The sequence below is a fragment of the Plectropomus leopardus genome, chromosome 21, assembly GCF_026936395.1.
Source record: "Plectropomus leopardus strain MGB_pleo_1.0 chromosome 21, ASM2693639v1, whole genome shotgun sequence".
Classification (NCBI taxonomy): domain Eukaryota; kingdom Metazoa; phylum Chordata; class Actinopteri; order Perciformes; family Serranidae; genus Plectropomus; species Plectropomus leopardus.
In genome coordinates, this window is record NC_142196.1 from 8512018 (window position 1) to 8535180 (window position 23163).

The 23163-nt window shown below is 38.5% G+C and overlaps 1 protein-coding gene across 2 annotated transcripts in view; it reads right to left on the bottom strand.

Moving 5' to 3' along the window:
- Positions 1 to 9592: 9592 nt before the first annotated feature.
- olfm3a (olfactomedin 3a) overlaps positions 9593 to 23163 on the bottom strand; it is a 51251-nt gene continuing 37680 nt past the window's right edge. For both annotated transcript variants that reach the window (XM_088072239.1, XM_042510448.2), the window contains 5 exons: positions 15401 to 15544; positions 14739 to 14894; positions 12491 to 12710; positions 11213 to 11319; positions 9593 to 10892 (listed from right to left, as the gene is read on the bottom strand). In XM_088072239.1, the coding sequence (XP_087928365.1) occupies positions 10215 to 10892; positions 11213 to 11319; positions 12491 to 12710; positions 14739 to 14894; positions 15401 to 15544 (1305 nt within the window). In that variant the 3' untranslated portion in view covers positions 9593 to 10214. The remainder of the gene's footprint in view (positions 10893 to 11212; positions 11320 to 12490; positions 12711 to 14738; positions 14895 to 15400; positions 15545 to 23163) is intronic.

Here is a 23163-nt window from a genome sequence, read left to right on the forward strand (position 1 = left end):
TGTTAATGAGGTCTGGCTTTGATGAGAGCATAGCGAGTTTCAATTTTAAAACTTCCCTTTCTGAAAAGGCTGTCTGTTTTGGAAATATGTGGGCATACAACTAAATTTAGATAAATAAGACTATACTGCACAACTTGTGTAAGAGTTTGTAAATGGATGTTATAATATAGGGTTCTTATCAGGGAAAAGTAGTGATCAGTCAGCAATGCAATCAATTCCAAAAAAGGGAGAGGCAGAGTTAAAAAAAAAAAAAAAAAAGAGTTACAGGCACAAGAGAGCGAACACAAGGAAATATACTGCTGGACTACTTGCCACCAGAGATGAAGACAAACTAGCACAGAGGAAAGAGAACACCCAGCTTATATACACAAGGGGAGGGGAAGATAACAAGACACAGGTGAAAGACATTAGAGCAGGGCAGGTAATCACACCTGACAGGGCGTGGGGACATGAAATGATTTGAGACAGAGACTGACAAAATAAAAATAAAACAGGAAATGGACAAAAAGAACGAATAACCAAAAACATGACCTGACACAGAAGAATGACAGTTTAGGGTTCGGACTGAGTAATATATGTTCATAGGGTTAAGTTTGGATTAATACACAGCACTCCACATGAATGCTACGAGGGTCTGGAGCACAAGGGGACAGCTTCAAGTGTTAAAAAAATCTTTAAAAATCCCTACTAAAATCCAAGTCAATTAATTAAAAGCCCATTATAAAACCATTAAAAAAACATTTTTAAGTAAAATTAGCTAAGAAATTGAGGTTTAAAAGGACCAAAGACAAAGGCAAGGCAGTAGGAGTTTCAGTTCTTATTAAATCATTACACTGCCACCATGATAGTCTTTATCGAGAATTTTCTAAATTTGGAATGTTCCCATTTACCACAGAGGCATGTGAGAAAAACAGTTTTCTTTCACACATTCATAGTAACACAGACATGACTCATATATGGGGGCTGAAGGTATTCCTTTAAGCCATAAATGTTAAGTGACAGGAGCACTTTATGAAACCCACTCACTGATATCAAATAAAATCTGACAAACATGCAAGTTGTTGTAGTTATGAATGGTGTAAAACCATACGTATCAGGTAATATAACCTGACATGTTAAATGTGTAGGAATATATAGTATATACCACCCTAATGTCAACTTTAACTGTAGCTGCTAGAACAATCCGCTCATCACAGCTACTAAGAGCCTATTTGTCTTTATTATTTGCAACCTTTTTTGGCTTTTTTTGTTGTATTTACACATGTATCAGAAACTCTTGTGTTGTATAGGCAGTGATATGGAGTCAGGTAAACACAATCCTCCCCCATGCTGGTCTGGTTTGAGGGTTTATTGATGTGGGCTGAGAGACAGGCTCTCAGTGCAGGTGAATGGCTCCAAAGCAGTTACAGCTCTATGAAATACATAGAACAGCAGCACTCAGTGGACATCTGCACAGTCACAATCATGGCACTGAGATGGCATTCAGAAAGGTACATTTTACTCTTTTGTACTCTCACAGGAGAGAGCTGCTGGATAATCTGACACCTAGTCAATGTTAATGGACAGCTGTTTTTATGTATTTTAGATTTTTTCCCCCCTGCATCTTTACTTGCCTTTCATTTGGCAGCCACTCAATCAAGTTTACACCACCTTAGTAACTTTAACAAAAATGTAAGACAGCTTTAGTTTTCAGTCTTATCCTCTCAAGAAAGCATTAATTCACAGTATTTCAGCCTGTTCTCATTCCCAAGGCATCAAATACTGATACTTTGTCACATACCTCTGCATATGTTGCTTTTTGCATTATTATACAATGCACCAGGCTTTGTACTACTCTCAGTGTAAACCTAACTGCTGCAATATCTGATGCAGAGTGAGAAATTCCTCATATGTGGACGGTCAAACAAAACTGGACTTTTATCCAGGAGGTTTGTGTACTGTGTGAAAGCAAAAGTCAGTGTTGTTTTTACTTAATGTCACACAGTTCAAGTACTGTTGTCACATGACATAGACAACAGTAGACATATTCATGTCATGTTTTGTAATAAACATACTTGTTTTCAGTGTCACATAGCTATGCTAAAGGTTGTGATTATTTTTACATTTATTTTCTTGTGCAACAAAAGCATGTCGTTAGATTTAGAAAAAAATGCATCATGATTTGGCTCCAAATACATACAGGAAGTTAACAGCAGGCTCCCATATAGTCTGAGCTTTGTTGGACTCATCCACCTCCACTCCTGCTTGTCCACCCTATTGGGATTTTCCAAATCCTTATTTTACGTCATTACCGGCAGCATTTCAAAATAACACTGTATCATACCACTGCAAAAGAGACCTTTTTGTGTTGCTATCTGCGCTGAAATCACTGACCAAATGGTTTTTATTAAATTATGAATTAAAACGGGCTCTGCTCTAACATCCTGAGGGGTGTGATATTGGTATTAGACAATGAAAAATGCTTGTTTTTTTCCACAGATCATTTTCTCTCTTCATCAGTGCAAGAAGAGAACATCACTTCATTCAACATGGTATGTAGCACGGAAAATGGTAACAGTTCCAAACACTGTTTAGGCCAAGCAAAAACAGCTAAATAACCAGGCTTGCCTGTGATTTCTATGGAAATCAGCACAAAACCTGGACTTGAAAATGACACCTTGGTGCCAATTTCAGGTTTCAATTACTTTTGTCTTAGTGACAATGTATCACACATGGATACCTTCCCTCTTCTGGGAGTGGGGGGAAGAAAATGATGAAAGGTAAAAACATGTCCCATCTTGTTGCTTTAATTTTTCAGCTGCGAAGGGTCCTTATAGAGTTGCTGCTTTCATTAATTTTACCTTTGAATATGTTTTCAAAAGGCTGCATTTCAAAAAAAATATCTAAGTATGATTTCTTTTTCTTTATGCATTGAGTGAGCTTTTTAAATGGCGCTTGGCATCCATAACCAAATGTCCCTGAAAGATTAATGGCATTCAGCTAAACTTGGCTATTGTGGGTTCAAAACAAGCTCATTCATTTAATCTTTTGAGCAGAAGATAATAAAATAAGAGGCAACCAAATCATCTCCTGCAACCTTGTGGCTGTACTTTCAAGGCCAACATAAACTTTGATGTGCCCTCTGAGACACCATGCATCATTCCCGAAGGACTTGACTCATTAGATCACCAGGGGATTTTGATGAATGCTTTCTGTGAGGATGTTTACATGACCATATGAGTGTGAATAAAAGCTTGTGTCACAGCTAAGGTTATGCATCCTCTTGTTTTATTCACAATTATCACTGCAGTGTGACAGAATAAACATGCAGACATTGCCACGGATGGACATGGATGGATTACTAAATGGTGCTACAGGGAACAGGCCCAGGGGCCCAAAGTATCTGGGGCCCCACTGGCTGTCACCTGCAAAATGTCACTTAAATCAACTCAAACCAACCAGGAGGAGACACAAAGAGATGCAAAGGACACACAAAACAACCAAAAAGACACAGCATAACTACAAAAGGGGCAAAATAACCACCCCAAAAAAGACACAAACAACAAAGAAGCACAAAACAACCAAGAGACTCAAAATTACTGTAAACAAAATAAAATTACTTCAAAGACACACAAAACTACTACAAAGAACACAAAATAACTGCATAAATCAGCAAAACAACCAAATATATGCAAACCCCCCCCCCCCACACACACACACACACACACAAAACACACCACAAAGACACAAAACAACCACAAAGAGACAAAAATAACTACAATAACGTGTTAAACAACCAAAAAGAGACACAAAATGACTGCACCAAAAAATCCAAAATCACTAGTGTTTCTAGTCCTATATAGAATAAGTGGGACGGCACAAGTCAATGCCTAGGGGCCTATTGTCTAATATGCCCATGCAAATTGAGGATTCACACAAACACTAAGAAATATTATTGAACATAATGACTTTCAGACACAGTTCCGAGTCATATGGTGATTATTACACAATTAACCATTTGTTAAACCCATAGCAACTGTAACTATGATTCTATTCTCATTTCTAGAAATGCCATCATCTAACAGCAGCCAAAGAAACCACGAGAAGAGTGTGTTTAAATCGTTATAACTGCTTGCGAAAACCTTCCAAGGGTTTGTACATTGTTCAGGAGAAGTGGCAGGGAAATTCTGAAGGCTGGGAAATTTGTAAATTGGCCATTGATTTACTGCTCTTTAGGCTTTCTAGCGTTAAACAAGGGTAACACAGCATCATGTGGAAAACACTTCCAGGCAATCAATCTATTAATAGCTAGAGGGAGGTAAGCAATGTAATATGATAATTTGTCCTGTTTTTCCATTCAACCTCACGGCCCTTTTTTCAGCGGCAGATAATATTCTCGCTCCGTCACAAGACATGTCAAGGCAGTCACGTTAAGAGGCACAACTTTTACCAGGATTGACATGATAATTATCTACTACAGCGACTGGCAATGCTGTGAGGTCATTACTCCCGTGGTGGGTAATTTCCCAGCTATTTTTCATGGCTTTGAAAATCACACAATACCGAGACAGAAAGAGAGTGAGAGATTGAGAGACAGGAAAGACAGAGAAAGCACAAGTGAGCATTCGACAAGACAAAAATTAGCATTTGATTTGGACCGTACCGTGGCACCTAAACTCTCACTTTACTGATGTGGCTGTGGATGTCTTTCATAAAACGTATATTACATTAGGGCCTTGGGGAGATGACGGCGGGGACTTCACAATACAATTAGAGTTTATCAAAGAAACTTTAGTCTCTTTTGTTGATGTGTCAGCTAAGATAGAAGTTGCGTTTTGTTGCTCAAATGTAAACCAGTCCTGGCAGGTGTTTCCTGACTCCTTTCCTTGACTTCAAGGAAATTACTGCCACAGAAAGGTGCAGCACACGCTCACTTTAGCTTCCCAGCTTCTGGAGGAGTTGGCATACATCATAAGGCCCTGAGCAATCAAATCTGGGCACATGACATAGAAAACAAAGTAATGCGGAGAAGTGATTCTGAGCGGAAGTCCTTCAAGGTAAAAGTTTTACAGGGTAGAAGTTTCAAGACACCCTGGTTTGTAGTCCTAATCCAGGATTAGGTGAATTGGAAATCAATTATGAGCTCAGTGGGATTATTGACGGATACCACTAAGGCATTACAGCATGTGGACAAAATGACTTTTCTTGGGAACTTCCATTAATTTAGCTGAAATGGAACAGTGTGCAGCAGCCCTGCAAAGCCACCTCTGGATCAATGAAAAGGAACCACAGAACAATCCCAATTGATCCCCTCTGTTGAAATACACCAGAAGGCACTGTTATGGTACAGAACGTGCTCGATTGGATTTCACAAATCCTTCACATAACTACACTATGAGGGAGCAACAGAGAACATATGTGAACAATAAGGCACTGCTTGCATTCCTGGAGAATGTCATTTATGGTGAGAATGTAGGGCATTGTTTTTAAACTTGTTGCAGCTGTGTTATGTGTGAGTTCCTAGGATTTGCAACAGGTAGGTTATTTGTAATGCGAAATGTAAAACCAGCCACCCAGATTTAATAGGAATTTTTAAAAGAGATGGTGACATCTAAACATCCATGTTTGGCCTTTTCAAAAAGGGGACTGTGAGGTGAATTTAAGGTTGCCACTAAGCACTGCATTTCAGAGAAGCGCTTCAATACACGACCAACTAGGCTTGGGTGATATCTATTTTTCATACCTGACTGAAAATTCACCAGGCTGTACAGTATATAACAGTTTAAGTGTGTAGATCTGTTTCTCGGCTCAGCTGCCTGTTTCACCAGTAGGGACCAGAGATTGAGCTCTGGTGGTGCATGCTGTGCACTACATACAACAAGTTTAATAGAAAGAGGAACACCTGTATTTATGATAAAATTGAAAAACATACCTTCAGGATTTCTAAATACCCTGGTATACTGTAATACTGTGATACGACCCTAGCTTCCAAGCAAGCATGCAGATAAAGATGTACAACTTTATTTCTGAGATATTACCCAAATGATAGTGCTGCTTACCTAGTTCTGAAGAAAGGCTTCGGAGGAAGAGCTGTAATCACGGTGGAAGAGAAAACTAGAATTTCACACAAATATCCTGTTGTCACTGACTATCAAACTGATCAAACTGCATGCATGTATAACATCATGATTTCTAGTTGACCCTCTGATCCTAACTCTGCTAATATGTGCGTCTGGCAAAACCATAAATTAATCCTAACACTAATTTTTACATATTTTCATTCGCTTTTGCAAACCTTACAAAAATGCACACACAATGGTTTAGATGATATCAAACAAAGTAGCGCCACACGAATGACTAAACTAAATGTAAAGTTACGCAGGTTGGGTGTAGGAAAGTAAGGTTATTTTAGTTAGATCTAGCAAAAGAAGCATGGTGATGACATACCTTACATACTGTTATGTAGCTGGTCAAACATCTCCAGACAAGCGGCAACAAAACTCAAAGGACAAAAGAAAGAAGAACCAAAACAAACAATGTCATGACGAAAACAGTGTGTGTCAGAGAACAGGTGGGAAACAACAAAGTCAGGAAAAAAACACAACAGGTGACACATGAGAAACTAAAAAAAAATGTAAGGATCATGACACGTACTCCTTACTTCCTTCAGCGTATTGGTCATGTGATCACAGATTTTCCAAATATATGGAAAAAAGATCCTGAACAAAGATCCTTTGCATCTGCTATTGATGTTTCAGGGTGCCGTTACCACGATGTAAACACAAGCACGTGACGGGATTATGCTGCAAGTGATTATGTCTAGGCAACAAAAGCACATAGCAAGCAACACCGGGATGTCTAATGGTGGCACCAACGTTTAGGTTTAGGCAAAAGAGTCCCGTGGTAAGGTGTATTAAAAAATCCCCATCACATTCAGACAGGAAGCATACTCTGCACTCCCTCATGAAGTCCCGCATTTATTCAATCCATCCACTGCCCCTGCCCTAGGGACCTTCATGCTCTTTTTATTACGTTGTTACCAGTTGTTTAGCCTAGCCTGGCACTTTCCAGCAGCGAATCATGAGGACATCCAGACATGGCTTTTGGTGCCAGGATGTTACACTGAAAGCACTGCAAAACTGGCACTACTTTGACAACTAACTAATGAGAACTGGCTTTTGGGAAAGGAAACATGGTGACGAATTCATTGCCGCTGAAAGTTCACTTTAAATTCATTCGATTTGAAACCCTGGTCTCCTGGGGGAAAGTCTTGTGTTCTGTGACCTTTGCATCGCCCCAACCTACCTTCAGACAGAGACCGCTCGGGACCAATTTCTTCTTTACTCCCGACACGTGCTTACCTCTTGCAGGGAAAATGTAAGAACAGTGCATGAGAACAGCCTGCTTAGACACACCCATGCTTGCTTTACATCCTATAACCTTATGACTAATAAAAAAAAATCTTTTTCTTAAATTTGATCATTTGCTCAACATGAATACAAATAGCTACTTTTGTATGTATAAAAGACAGAACAATTACAGCCACTTTCTACCATTGTGGTTCCTGGTTTTGTGTGTTTCCCACTTGGCACAGCTACTATGTGCATTTTTCAGCTTGTGACTCTAAAAGAATCCAAATGAGCCCAATCAAAAACACATCGCAGGTGAGGCCAATAGCCCCGAGCCAATTCAAGTCTGTTCTGATATAGTCTGATACAGCAACCAGTGGAGCATATCCAGCCTGCGCTGTGTATCCTGTGACAGCCGCTGAGCACAGATAAAGACGCGTGTGGTCAAACATGCAGACTTTGATCTGATGCTCCTATCTCTATGAATAAGCACCCGGCCGTCCAAACAGACACATGCTGTGTATGGAGGAGGGAGAAAGGGAATATCAATGCTAATCAAGCTCTCTGCATGAGCCATTTTTTGATTTCATAAAGATTGCTGATGGGAAGGTTTTAGTCTTTTTTTCATTGTTGTTAGTGGTGCTGTCTCGAATACAATGGGGATGCATGTGATTTTGAGTGACACTTGTAGCCTTGATCCTGAGGTAGGGAATCAATAAATGAGGGAGGACAGCAGTGAGGGCTGGTAAAAAACCCAATCACATAGTGAGATTGTAAGCCCACAGAATCAGAGAGGCAGTGCAGAGGCTTAAAAAAAAATCTTGATTCTCAAACCAAAAAAGATAATTACAAAGCTGTATTTTAATTGCAGGTATTACCATGGTGATGTATCACCTCTAGTCTCTAGACATTGTTGTGAAACGCTTCTCTAATTAATTGCTGCTTTTGTAAGTGAAAATCTTACTTTTTCATTTGAATTAAAGGCCATTGTAGGTTGAGTCAGAGGACATTCACTCGTGTTGCAGTTCCCTGTGATTGCTGATGAAGCTTGGTGAAATTAACAGATTACATCCCAACTCTAAGTGTGTGCCTGTGTTTGTTTATGAGTGCGCATGCAAATGTGCTTTGCCTCAGGCACGTTTCATTATATGTGCATGAAAACGTGACCGGGTTTACCCATAAAAAAAGACAGACCACACTGTGACTCATCAAATCCCACCATCAGGTATCATAAAGCAAACGTCTCCTTGTCATTGAAGACACTGTAGAGACACGATGGCGAGGAGAGTGAAATTATAGTGAACACTGTGAATCATCTCAGCAGTTCATTGCCACTTCATGCTGATTGAAATGCCAAAGGATCACTCTCAAGGCCTCATGTTGAGAGCAAGAAAATCCCTTCATTCCTAACAGATACTGTCATCATCATCACTATCTACACTTACCAATATCTATACATCGTTGTCCTTATTTCAATATAAAAAAATATAAGGAGCTTTTTATCATGCATATCCACGTTGTCCTTAGTCCCATAATATTGAAAAACTTGTCTTTAAACCAGTGCCAGATCTAGCACATCTGGCACCCTAGCCCCCCTGAAAAATTATTGTTATTATTATTATTATCATTATTAACTTTTATGTTTATTGTATATATACCAAACAAGAACAATACCTGATGATAAATCAACATTAATAATTTTTAAGCGAACAAACAATAATACATAACAAACAATAAAATGTGCAAATTTCATATTCTTGTTTTGTTTTTGTTTTTTTAACCCCTTTTCCACCAACATGGAACTGGCTCTGTTTCGGTTCCCGCACTTAATTTTGAACAATTGGTTCAGAACCCAAAATGTTGGTTTCCAGCTGGAACCAAAAAGTACCAGCTTTACCTTGACTTGAAGTGTGAAACCTTAAAGACTTCGATAAGCATGTAATATTCTACAGATTGGAAAGAGAGGATAGAAAAGGCAACAACAGAGACATTAAGTAAAAAATCATCGGCATATCTGTGATAACAGAAGCGGTAGATTTTTGGATCATTTTCCCCGTCCACCTGTACCACTGATTCTAGCCTACCCTATCATGTAGTACAGTGCATTGTTCCAGTCCAGCAAAAACACAAACAATAAAGACTTATTAATGTTTCAGTGCTCGAAGAATAGTTTGATGAAAGGCTGAAATTAAAGGATAGCCCCTAGTGAGCTAAATGTCTTTCCATCACATCATTGTAGATATGCATTCTACCAGCCAAAACCATTTTAATGAAATGTACAATATTTTAATGAAAATGTGCAGATATTCTCCCATGGTTTTCTTTTATAAAAAATACAAATGTTCTCCTTTCACGGATACATACATAACAGCAATATTTTACAGGCCCATCTTTAAAAGAATGGTACTCTATTTTATTATCAGCTAGCTTAACATGGTAGCAATTATGCAAGAGAGGTTGCCTCTAAGGTTTAAATAGTGTTAAATAGACTTTTAAATAGACAAAAATGCAAACACTATAAGCAAAACAGATTTGCAACAAAAACACAGCAACATTAGAGGAAATCACTGCAGAAAAACTGTGGACATTCATGCAAAAGCTTTCCAGAGTCTTCGGCTGGCAGACCCAACACATAGCAAATAAGGCATACCAGTCTGATCGGCAGCAATGGAAAAATGTAAAAAAAACAATGTAAAATAACATGTTTTCCAGAAAGTCATTGATGCCCATGCTCAATTCAGCCAAGAATCAAGAGCCACAAATTAAAAAAAGTTCAAGTAGTGGCAAGTAAAGATAGCATAGTCCATTTTTGACAAACATGGTTATTTAGGAAGTTCTCGTATCACAAATGATGGTGCTTTAGTTGTGGTTGGAAAATTATCATGTTTAAGAGTCATCGTCAGTTTTTATGACGTGGAAGAGAGTGACATTAAATATTACCTGGTGTCCGTTATTCCAGGCATACAGTGCTCTCTCTCTGGCGTTATAGTCGAGCATGGAGATATGAAAGTACTGGTTGTGGAAAGGAATGTCTATGTATTCGTATGTGGAAGTCTTCGTAGAGTAAGCGTAGTAAACCTTTGCTCCCGACAGGTGTGAGTTAGTGATGTAGAGCGTCCCACAGATCATGAATGATTCACCTGCATTCCTTTTGGAGTATTCGGTGTTCCAAGTCTTCAGGACCTGCAGGGTGTCAGCATCAATCTGGGAGATGACAACATTTCCGGCATTTTGGTTGGTCGCATACACAACCCACATTCCCAGCTCGTCAGCCATGACATCGATGTCGGAGTATCCCCCCCACGTATATGGGTACATGTTGTGGAAGCCGGCAAACTCCAAAGCTCGCTGGGCAAGGACGCTGCCTGTCTCGAAGCTGTACTTGACAATAATGTTGCTCTGGTACTTGTTGTAGTAAAGCGATCCATTGTAGACAATATGATTGGTTCCCTCCCATTTAAAGGGCAGGCTGTAGGTTCGGGAGACCACCCCTGCTACAAAGTCGTCCATTGTCTTATACTCGCGTACAATCTTGCTGTTGGTGTAACTGTCCATATACCAAACCTACGTCAGAGAGGATGAAGAGAATGTAACAAAATAGCCGATATATAGCCTGATAAACAAGTTAACCATCAAATCTAAACTATTTCTAACCTCATTTTAAAATGATCAACTTTAAATAGATTATGTTGTTCTATAAAAAATGCAGAAATGCAGTTAAAAAATTAGCAATTTATCACTACGCTATTACAGAACAGCTAAAATCAAAACCTAATTTGTGGTAACAGTCAGTCCCATTTTTGTCCTCTGAAAACTTTACACAGATATTGTACTGCACACTCTGCACAGCCCTCAGAGAGCACTCCCCTGCTTTCATAACTCACCCTGTTGTTTCTGGTCGATGCTAGAGGATCAGTCATCCATGCCCCAAACCGGGTTCCAGATGTCTTTATTGTAACAGGTCCAGTGATTTTCATTAATTTCCCACACGCTGTTAATAAAGAAATGCAGCGATAAGATGTGCTGTGGTGGTTTTTGTCTCTAACTAGATTTCTCAAGCCAATTTCATGCCTGTGCCACCAGAGAGTGTGCCCTCTGTGCATACTAAGATAGCGCTGGCAGCGAGCTGCTTTATTTAACTTGAAGCATAATGGTGCAACTGCTGTTTGTAGTTAGTGGCAACACAGCTTTCTCATGCCTGGCCCAAACTATTTCCTTGAATACACCCTAAATATACAGGCCTTTCATATCTTAAATCTGTACTTACATTCTGCTTGTTTTCGTAAACTACAACAGATTTAGTTTGAGCATAATTAGCAAAGGCCAGTTAGTCCTAGATTACAATAAAATGAAAATGTCTAGCCTGAGATGCACCTCTCACACAAACTCTACTAGTTCCATTCACCCATCGACAGCATTAACATAAAGGTATAAAATATACGAGTCAACATATTTATATGTACTCTAGCCTACATACTCTAGCCTAGTAAATGATTTTCCGAGAAACCCATTTAAGAAATGGTCAGCTGACTCATGAAAACCTTGATGACTTCCCTATAGAATAAGTATATGCTTTCATTATAGATCAAATCCACAACTAGCCCCATTTTCCTGCCCATTATGTGGCAATTAGGAACTATGTGTTACTTTCAGAAGCCTTCTTTAAAAGATTTTTGGAACATTTTATTGTTTGCAGAGCCAAGGGCTATCAATACACCAAATAAGTCCACAAGAACAAAGAAACTAATTGCTTATTTTCTTCAGTGGCGTGTTATCGAGGTGAAAACACATTTCTATTAAACACATTTTATAAAGGAAGCACATTTCTTTTGTGTGGGATGTAAGGGCAACACAACAAAGAAATGCATTACAGCAACTGAAAGTAGGCTTCTAAATGTAACCTGCTGTACATAGGTGCAGTTTAATGAGCACAGCTGCGTGTGGCCCTTACCTAAAAACCAAAGAACATCAGGCTGTAGAGATCTACATTTCTCCTCTAGTTAGTTTCTTCAGCGGCAGCAAAATAACATCACAAAAGACTCTTGGAAATACTATTGTAATTGCCACAGTGGTAGTGCTCTTTATTCACCAGTGCCTTTGCCAGCACTATCTTTAATAAGAAAATGAAAATTTGCACACCCGCACATGCAGTGTTCACTTACTTAGTTTGCCCATGCAGCTGCGGAGCCTGTTGTCCAGCCGCAGGACTCGCTGATAGAGCTCATCGTAGTCATAGGCCCCAAGCTCCTCCTGGATGCCTGTCAGCACTGCTGAGAGGTTTCTGATCTCCTCCTTGAACTGGGAAATGAGTGCAGCATCCATCTTGTACTGCTCCAGTACAGGGATCAACGGCTTCAGCTCGTCCATCTTGTCCTTAAGCTCCTGCAGAAGTGACAGTGACAGCAGCAGCAGAAATGGGAAACAGGGAGAGGTGGTACGGTGTGGTTAGAAGTGATGGTCAGGGACAAACAAAACCACAGTTTGTTTGGCAGAGGAGTTAGCCCTGCTTCAGCGCATGTTGAGCATTTGTTATCAAAAGAATACACCTGCATGCTGGGACACTGGATCACTGATCACACACAAAACCTTTGTTGTTCCAGCACTCCACGCTAGCATGTTAGCATTTGTAGTCTTATATGACAGTAAATGATAAGTATTATAAGTATTATTATTATTATTATTATATTATTATTACAGTTTGTGCTGCAGGAAACACCTCATGACATAAGCCAACCATGAAGCAATGATCCATTCATTCATTAATTCATTCACTCATCCATCCATGCATTTATCCTTACAGCCTGCGAGAAACCACTATTATCCAGGACATATGCAAAATGGAGCCATTTCTCAAAACATATGCCTATTCCTGTGTTTAACTACAATTTCCAAATGATGTTCAGATTTGTTGATAGTCAGCCTTCCTTTTGTAAAGCATGGCTTCATTTCTGATGTTCTTGTCAGACTAGTGGTTGTTCCACACCGTTATTTCTTCAACTCATTCGGTGTCTTGCAACTTGCCACAATGGTGAAATTCCTACTCCCATACCAGCTGTCCAGTGCAATCCACAAAGGACAACTGCAGCAGCAAAACAGCCTCTGAAACAACCAAAGATGTAAGCACTTTCTGAATTAAGGTGCTTCTGACTATTTTATTTTCATGTGCACTGATAAAGTTGTTTCTTAAGCTTAAGCTCCCAAGCTTATGTCATGGCTTGTGTCAATAACTTCCTCCAAATAAAAGGGATGAAAACTATTTGCCAGTGGGATGTGGCTGTCAAAGTGTGGATTGCCACACCCAAACAGTAATGGTACAGCAATTGAGAGTCTAACAGGATTAGGTATAGTATTAACAGCTGTGTAAAAGTCAAAGAAGACTGTCTGGTTGTCTGGTTTGTTACCAGACAATGTGTACAATGACAAATTGTATCTACTTGTGACTTTATGGGAAGATATGTGTTGCACTATATCTTGTTCAGGATCATTATTCTAAACTCACTTATTCTGAACTTGATCTGCAAGATTTGTTGGTAACTTAAACAGTATTGCTGGTGAAAGTTAAAGTAAACCCCAAATTCACATTTGGAACAAAATGTGTCTGCCTGGCTTTTTGCCGTGGTATATTTGCATGTTCAGGGTTGTTTCCACAGTTTTCATAGTTTCCTCTTCAGTGGATGCAGCTTATGGTATTGCACCTGGTCGTTACCTTTTTATCCGCCTTACCTGCGCATTATGCCCAGGAAACAAAGTTGCATTTTCAAGGGCAAACGAGGAATGGCGCACCCTTCTCTCACTTTAATTGGCTAGTGCTTGAACCCTGTGCTGGTTAGAATAATTAGCTTTACGCAAGAGGAGTAAGCCTGGTTAGGGTAAAGGTAAAAATGTCAGGGTAAGGGATTAAGAGTTGGGGGGTTAGTGGATAGGGTTAGGGTTTGCTATTGTAGAAAACCCAAATTTGCACCAGGGAAAAACAAGGCAAAACAAGAGGAAAGTAAGAAAATACATGCAGAGGGCAGACTCTGCAGGTAATTACACTGTCACACACTTCCAGAGGGTCATAAAGGATCAATGAGATTTTTCTTTTTTTTTTTTCAGAAAAATCTTGCATGGAATACCTTTAAACGTCCCTTAATATTAAACTTGAATAACATTTCTTGGGTTTAAATCAGACCCAAGCCAGTCAATCATCACTTTTTCACAGTCTTTCTGTACATCTCTTCTTTGAAATACAATTATGTAAAAACTTGCAATAATGCCAAAAGGTAAGTTCTCTAAAAAGGCCTAAACAATACTAAGTTGAATGAAAGCATGTTTACGGAGTAAATGCATTTGTGAAAAAAAAAACTAAACAGAAGAGATCTATGCTCATTTGATTAAATGAGGCTGTGATTAAACAGGGCTGTAGAATACCTGGAAGTTTCTGGCTATGATGGATTTCCTGTCGTCCTCAATCTGTCTGAACTTCGTCCTCAGGCCCTTCATCTGGTTTTCCATCTTCATGACATATTGGAAATCCCTCTGAGTTCGCAGGTTCAGCACCTCAATGGACTGAGACATGTTCTGCACCTGGAATAAAACAATGATAAATGATCACCTCAAACAGGGTTACCACTTACAAACCGGACCTTTAGCCGTATAGTATAGCAGAGCATAATAATAGTATATGATAGTATAACATAGTATGGTATGGTATGGTATGGTAGTGTATAGGAAAGGATACTCCACTAAGCAAATTATGGATGGCTTCCCTTTGCTCCTTCTTTCTTTTGACTGCAACTAATTGAAAGGCACTTTGATGGGTTTTCCCTTGTGAGCCTGCAAGTGTGCCTGAATGTGTGACAAGCTATTTTGAAAAAGAACAAACACAGCAAGGCCTAGCAGTAGCATACCTGTGTTAAATACACATGATAAAACATTTAAACTGAAGGAGTATTACACTCCTCAAAAGAACAAGAATAAACCTTGTAGAGATTTGTTCCATCAGTATTCCCATATTTTACAGAAGAGCCTGTGTGCTTGTGTGTGTGTATGCTGCACTTAGTTGGTAAATATTCCTTTTTACATGTGCTTACCTTCTCTAGTAGCTGGCGGAGCTGTCTGCTCTTGGCATCTCTGGAGCACAGGCTCTGTTCTGGTGCCACCACTGTGCAGATACAGCGCCCATCAGCATCCTGGGCCGAACTGTACACCTGCCAGCCCTCCTTTGGGCCGATAGTCTGCAAGCATTAACAAATACATATACCCACCAAGATTAGAGCTATATTATACATATTTTAGATTATCAATTGCACAATCATTAATTTCATATTTGTGACACTGGTTTTCTTTAGAAAGCTGTTATCCTAAAGTATGGCAACAAAATATACTGTTGTGTCCACTTTGAAAAACCTAGGCAACGTCACTGCTAGAATTGTTTTGTTTTTTTTGTAAAAAAAAAACAATTTCAGTTCTCTTTTAATACCTTTAATAAAAATATTAATCATTGCCATGGAAATGGGTTCACAAAATAGTTTTAGTATGTTAAAGTGGATGGTTTCTAAGCAAGTCAAAGGTGTACCCCAAGGTTCAATGTTGGTTTCACTGTTTTAAGTGTTAGTGTATATTAGTATTGTTTCAACACTAACATGTAATTTGTGCTACATATTCTGATGCAAATATTGAAAATATGCAATATGCCTTCTTTAAACTGAACACTGACAAAACCCTGCTTAGAACTGTTAATACACTAATTAGTCCTTGTACATTATGCATTACTTTATTTAGGTAATCATCTTATTACAAACATTTGGGCATTTGGATAACTAAGAAATTCTCAAGCATATAAATGAATTTAACAAAAAGTTGAGGGGGAAACCTAACTTATACAGAAAGAATACCTTTTTTAGGGAGAGGGGAGAGAAGTCAAGCATTCCCTCAGGTCTTGATTATGGACATAATTTATAGATATGTGACTGCCTCCAATCTAAAATGCCTCAAGGGTGTCTGCCCTTCAGCTTGCAGTTATTAAACAGATGAAAGCTATTGTACTTAATATTGTAAAAGGGAGACAAACACATATTGTGAAGGAATACAGTCTGGTCTGTGTTAGAAGGGGTTGACAAGGCCTCGTTAACAAAGTCCTTACCCATACTGTAAATTCCCCCCTTAATAGCTAAAAAACAAGATTAGGATTTCAGGATTTGCTTGTACATCACAAACATCTATTTTGTCATATTTAGATTTGAAACACCTCATAGATCCAAACAAAATCTTATTCCCACATTTACAACTGTACTTGATGGCTATATACATTATACCTTGTTAAAAGACTGGGGCTAGAGCTACATGTCCCAGGCAAAAAGCTGGCATCCTGACCAGTTAATGATCCCAGTTAAAGACATGAAAATAAAGAAGCAGCATTGTTCTTGTTTTGCAGGGAGGGGCTAGTACACCCTATTAAAGGAAGACGGAAAAAAAGTGAGATTATGCTTATTTTTCATTCCAACATACACATGTTTGGATAATCATCTTACATATGGCCATGGTAACAGCTGTGTCAGGAACTATAACAGTTGATGCTGAGTATCAGAAATGATCACGAGACCCCTTCCAATGAAAATAAATTTTTTAACCTTATTAAAACCCATATGATGTTTTTTTTATATACTAAAAGACATATCATGAGTGAAATAAGAATTCAACACCATAACTGAGCAATTTTTCATTCTGGAGTGTATCAATGACGTCTCAAAAACACAGATTCTGACTTCCAGAGTTTCATACATCACAAACCGAAGGAACCAATCCCAATGATTTGCTGAGTGTGGCTTTCCGTAATGCTTTGGCAAAACAAAGGGCATAAGAGGAGAAGCAGGTGTAGGAACAAATCAGTATTTTGCAAGCTGTTTTACTTTTACTTAAACTTGTTAGAGCTGGCGATCAGGATCAAGGTTAATCTAACATTAGCAACACATTATTAGCTGTTTGATGATGTAGTCAAGCCAAAGGCTCATTTTATCTAGTAAAGTTTACAAGCAGAGGTTTGTGTGTTTGATGAGCAGTGAAGATGAGCAGGTATGCTCAAGCTGCAGGCAAGCGAGCGGGCTAATTTGCATATTCATTGCTCTGCACATACTAATAAGGCAAAGGTGTAGATCTACATCTAAGCCATTTTTAAAGCATGTAGGGATTTTTTTCATGGAAAAAGACAACTAAATACACATTTTGTCAAAAACAGATCAGTTTGTAGGGGGCTTTATTCCAGGCAGTGCAAACCACTACAATGTCTGGAAAGCTTGTGAGGCTTGAGCTAGTTAAGGTTTCTAAGTTATAATTAGAGAATCACTGTGTGGGAGAAGGGTTTCAGCAAACTGTCAATTACCTTGTGTGGAGTGCATTATTTTTCAGAACCATGTTGGAGTAGATTATTCATACCACTGACACTATTGACACTACATTATCTTTCTTAAACTTTTGCTGTTTTTTCACTGCTATGCCACTTTGTAAGAACTACAGGGTCATGCAAAGACAATGCACAACACCTTGCCACTCAGAATCAAATATTCTCTGTTGCCATAACACAGAGCACTTACTGTTAAATTTTTTTTTTGAGGAACTCTCAAAACTAAAGCCATGAACTTTGAGTAACTTCAAGTACTTTTTCTCAATTATTCATAGGACCTGTGGCCATCCACTTCAGCATTGGAAAGATTTAGCTGACGCTTCAATCAAGCAAAAGCAGACAAACAAGCCTGAAGATGCTTTTGTATTCATATAAATATTTATGTACTCTGCCACCAAGGACTCTGCCGGTAAACCTTGTCATCCACTATAATCCGAATGACATATCCGAAGGAAAGTAGGTAAATTTGGAAGACGGAGGAGGTTTATGAACAAGCAGCAGAGTTGAAGAGGTGGTTATGTATCTGGAAGAAAAAAAACAACAAAAAGAGGACAGTGCTGACAAAGAACAAGAAAGGGGACTTGACTGTCAATTAGGCAGAAAGAGATATAGGTAGGCGAGTCAGACTGCAAGCAGATATACGACAGAGGAATATATAGACAGCAAGCATATGATGATGTGATGAGGTGAGAGAGAAACAGGGAGGGCACCAATGTGAGAAAATCATCCACGGAGACAAAAATGAAGGAAAATGGACAAAAAAAGTAGGCAGATACAACAGTCCATCTCACCGATGCTTACCTATTGATTATAAAGTACCTAATGCATGACAGCACAAAACATTCCTTATTTGGTCAGGCCCAACTATAACTGTATAATAAATGAGGTGCAGCATGTTTTACCTTGTGCAAGTTAATACCATTGTATTTTACTTATGAAACTGTGTTACTGATGAGGTGAAGACAAATTTTTCAATATTTTCTACCTCTCACCATGTTAGATAGAAGATCAGACTCCAAGGCTACAATGGTTTCACAGAGCTGTGCGCCAAAGTCTAGTCATTAATCATCCTCACAAAACAGCATCCAGCAGCTCAAAGCTCTCCCCAGCTGCCCAGTGGAGTTTTGCTCTCTGCACAGGCATCACACACACACACACACACACACACACAAGCATGAATGGCTACAGTATGTAACACGCACACAAACACATAATCAGATGCCAACACATTCATATTTCCTCTGTAGTTCTTTTCTTCATCTCCCATTCTATCTTGGCTGGGATTTGACTAATGGCCTTTTGAAGGCTGATTTGTATCAGTCATCAATACTTTCAGAGGGAAGTTGCCAACAGACAATTGTGTATGCCAGTATTCAATATGTTTACAGTCAAAACTAGAAAACCACAGCAAATAAAAAGTATCACTCTTTATGTTTTATGAAAAAGTAGTCTCCTTTGTCCGGAGGCCAATGAGACTAAGACTAACCCTTTCTAAAACAAAATCCGATCAGATTTATTACACCAATTGAGAGCTTTCGGGGACATTTAGCCAAGTTTTCTGATGGATTTCAAAGTCTCTTCTTTGAAACAATACACAAAATAAGGTGTTTCACTGCAGCTAACATATTGTGCTACTGTTTTTGTGTGTCATATTTCATATTGACCGAATCATTGGAACGTCGCATGAACCACAAGAGTCGCATCTGGGTAGGCAATTGGCTGTTGATTTCAACTGTTCAGATATGTAAAATTGAAAATCTTGATTTTTGATGTCATTTTCAGCTGTGTCAGTAATGTTTAAAGATACATAGTTAAATACCAAGGTCCTATATGTGGTTTCTGCTGTGCTTATTTTATGTTCTTTTTAAGACTCGTACTTTTTATATTTTATATTTGTATCTTCTATTTTATCTGTTTTCTTTTTCTATATTTATGTTGCACCAACCCACCAGAACAAATTCCTCGTATTGTGTTAACTATACCTGGCAATAAATCTTTTTCTGATTCTGATTCTTTTTCTGATTCTTTGTTAGCCTACTTTTCTTTGAGAAACCAAATCCTCTGGCAAGGAAGCTAAGAACTGCATTGTTTAGCCAGCTAAAAAAAATTGGTACAAGTGTAAGTGTACACTAAAATTGAATATTAGCTCCGCTTTACTTTACTAAATAACCAATCAAGGCCATGTTAGAAGAGAAACTGTTCTGGTAAGTTATATTAGGTCTACTAGTTTTTGTTGAGGAGTCTGGTGGCTTTGATATAACAGCTTCAATTCCGGAAAGAAAAGGATGTCTGATGGCAAGGTAAAGTGGTGAAAATATAGTTTGTACTTTAACTGATATTGATTGTTTGTTTTTTTTGTTTGTTTTTTATTGGTGAGCCTTTTTAGTAGGCTAAAAAGTAATTGAAGCATTGTTTGCTCTGTGCTGTTTGATTTTACGTATGTGACGCGACTCATGTCGTTCTGTATATTATATTTCTTTCTACATTTTTCAAACACTAAGGAACTGTATAACAAGAGCATCTAAGATATTTTTACACTTTAACTTGAAATTGGCAAAAAGGTATTTCTACATTGTTACCCTTCTGTTATCTAATTCTCCTCTAGCGTCTTTTTTTATTCATGAGGACTTCAAACACAAATAGCTTTCTTTAGAATTATATCAATCTGAGTTTTTCATTTTGGAAACAAATATAAAACACAATAACAGAAACACCTTACAAAACAACAGTACGATACAACACTTTCACAAATTATGGCCTAAAAAATTTAGACTGTCTCACCAAATATGTAATCTATATATATAATCCCTATAATCCTCAGAAAGGTCAGACTTGTCACTTTATCATAAATCATCATATTGTATAATTGTACATGTTATGGCATCCACCCAACATGCAATCTAATGTTGGTCTGTTATTTGAAAAACGGGCCTCTGTTATTCATTGATCTAATATAATGTACTGACTCAAAGATTATAAGACAGTCCAGTAGCCACTAATAATGAATGATCATGACTTTATTACTTTTATTGCTGCACACAAGGTCAGCCTCACTTCCAGTTCCTATTAATGTTGGACTTTTATGAGGCGACCTGATTGAACTGTGAATTAGCACTCAAATTTCTCATGCCTCAGTGAAGCCAAGAGTGACATTTACAGTACTGTATATTATGACTGTATCTGTCATCTGGCCAACAAGGAATAGGATGACAGAAAAGGAATGGAGGTCATTTTTTTATCTTACATTATACATTATTAACGTATGGCAAGCCACAGTTTTATAGTGTTGCGTTATGTGTGTATGTGTATAGCGAGTCTCTAGCAGTGTGGCTCTATGGGTTTCAGTCTGTCTGTTTTTTCAACACTTAAAACTCAGCAACTTTAATACAGATATTTATGGTTTCCAGATGATGAATTGTAATGACTTTGGTGATTGGGCCCCTTTTCCTACAGGGCCACCTGGCATTTTTGTCTTTTCTTGAGGCACAAGGTTTACATTTGTGGTTTTGAGCAAAAAATCTCAACAACTATTACATAAGTTGAAATGAAATTTTGCAGACACTTATGTCCCTCTAAGGATGACCTGTAATAAATTTGGTGATCTCTTAATGTTGCTAAGCATCAGCATGTTCTTTATTTCTCCTGCAAAGTAGTAATTGACATTTGTATACACATGAATATAAAGTAATGAAACAGACTTGATACTTCCTGAATGTTACTGACTGTTTCAACCACTTTTAAATTGCCTTAAGCTACTCGAAAATAAATTCTGCTCTCATCTCTGTTTCAGATATTTCCTCTATGTATTTTTGTCTTATTTGTTCTCATTGGGGTCTCAAGCAATATATATCGCATAAATCCATTTCAGCCTCAGCAGCCTCCCTATGCAGTTTCTTAAACACAATGTTCTCCCTTTTTTTAAAAAATGCTCATACCAGACTTTTGAAACTGAGATTGTCCTCCCCTAGGCTTGCTGCCCATTCTTGTACTTTTTCACTCACCGAAGGCTAGCTCAAGGGGGCATTAGACTATGTGACAGGGCATTATCAATCTCCTTGAGGAGGGCAGCTTCGACAATAGGTGCCTCCCCATACAAATAAAGCAAAAAACAAAAAAGTTTTACAACATTTTCCTTTATGTCTTCATGTATGAAAAGACATAAAATGATTACTTGAAGCAAACTACTTAATTACTACATGCAAATTCTTTAAAACAGCATCGTATAGGAATGATGCTGCACAAACACTGAAAAAAAATGATCACTTACATTTTAAACTTTAAACATTTTAAACTGAAGTGATAAAACCTGTTCTATTGTCATTTGTGAGGAAAGTTTGTAAGACTAAGATGACCAGTCACCGCTGCTGTCTGTATTATTTTCATCTGGACAACTTTGGTTGCTCACAGCTGGCATGCCATACAACCATGGACTTGATTTGGAAGTCTTGAAACACTCAGTAAAAACATGCAAAGTCAACAGCTTACGTACGAAGCATAAAGAATCGTTTTAATGGATTCCTCCCTGTGGAAGCTATGATTCATGATCCTCACAGCAGATAGGTATCCTGCTGATTACAAACCTTATTTAACCCCTTTTCCATTTGTTTTTCCGTCATCAGCACGTATTTTACTTTGGCTCCTTCACGCTTATCATTGTCCTCAACAACCTCTCTGTTTGACTGAATGAAAGACGTGGGGGGGTTGATGAGGGAGAGAGAGTGAATGGATAGGTTAATATGGACAATGTGTTTAAAATTGATTTAGTGAATGATGTCAGGGTGAGCGAGCTGCCGTCACCAGATCTGAACCATTTCTTTTGCCTTAACTGTCACTGTGAGCAATTTACAGTTGTGAAAACACTGGTGAATGAGCACTAGTTTCTGTTGCTTCCTGCTTTACTTTTTAATGCACGTTATTCATGTCCAATTAAAATGTCCACGTGATACGCTTTATGCACTTTGAAATATTTTTTTGCTGCTCTTTGCACCCCTGCAAAGATTTTGACTCTGGCAGAGGAGTCATTCTGTTTAGTGCTAAGTGGATCTGTTTTAGCCACTGCCAAGATCCACAGAAAGCGCATATACTGTAGCTGGCTGTCTGCACCATAAATGAATCTCCACCCTGCTGAGTATAGCCTCAGTCTCTTGATCTAATTTCCTTTGCCAGTCTCATGATGACTGATTCCATTTGCTATATGAGTCTGGCAATGTGAGGAACTCCCCAAAGGGATACCACAGGTGAGAAGCTAGCGCTGAAAAATTAAAAGATTGTCAGTGGCAGTGGCAGAAATCAATCTGTTATAACTACAGTCTAGATAAATAACATGAGAGGTATTCAACTCCCGTAACAACATCAGATGGAGCTGCAGAGAGGAAACAAATGAACACAAAAATGTGTAATTCAAAGAAGCCTTTATCATTGTTTTCTCGCTGGAACGTAACATATGGAAGAGAA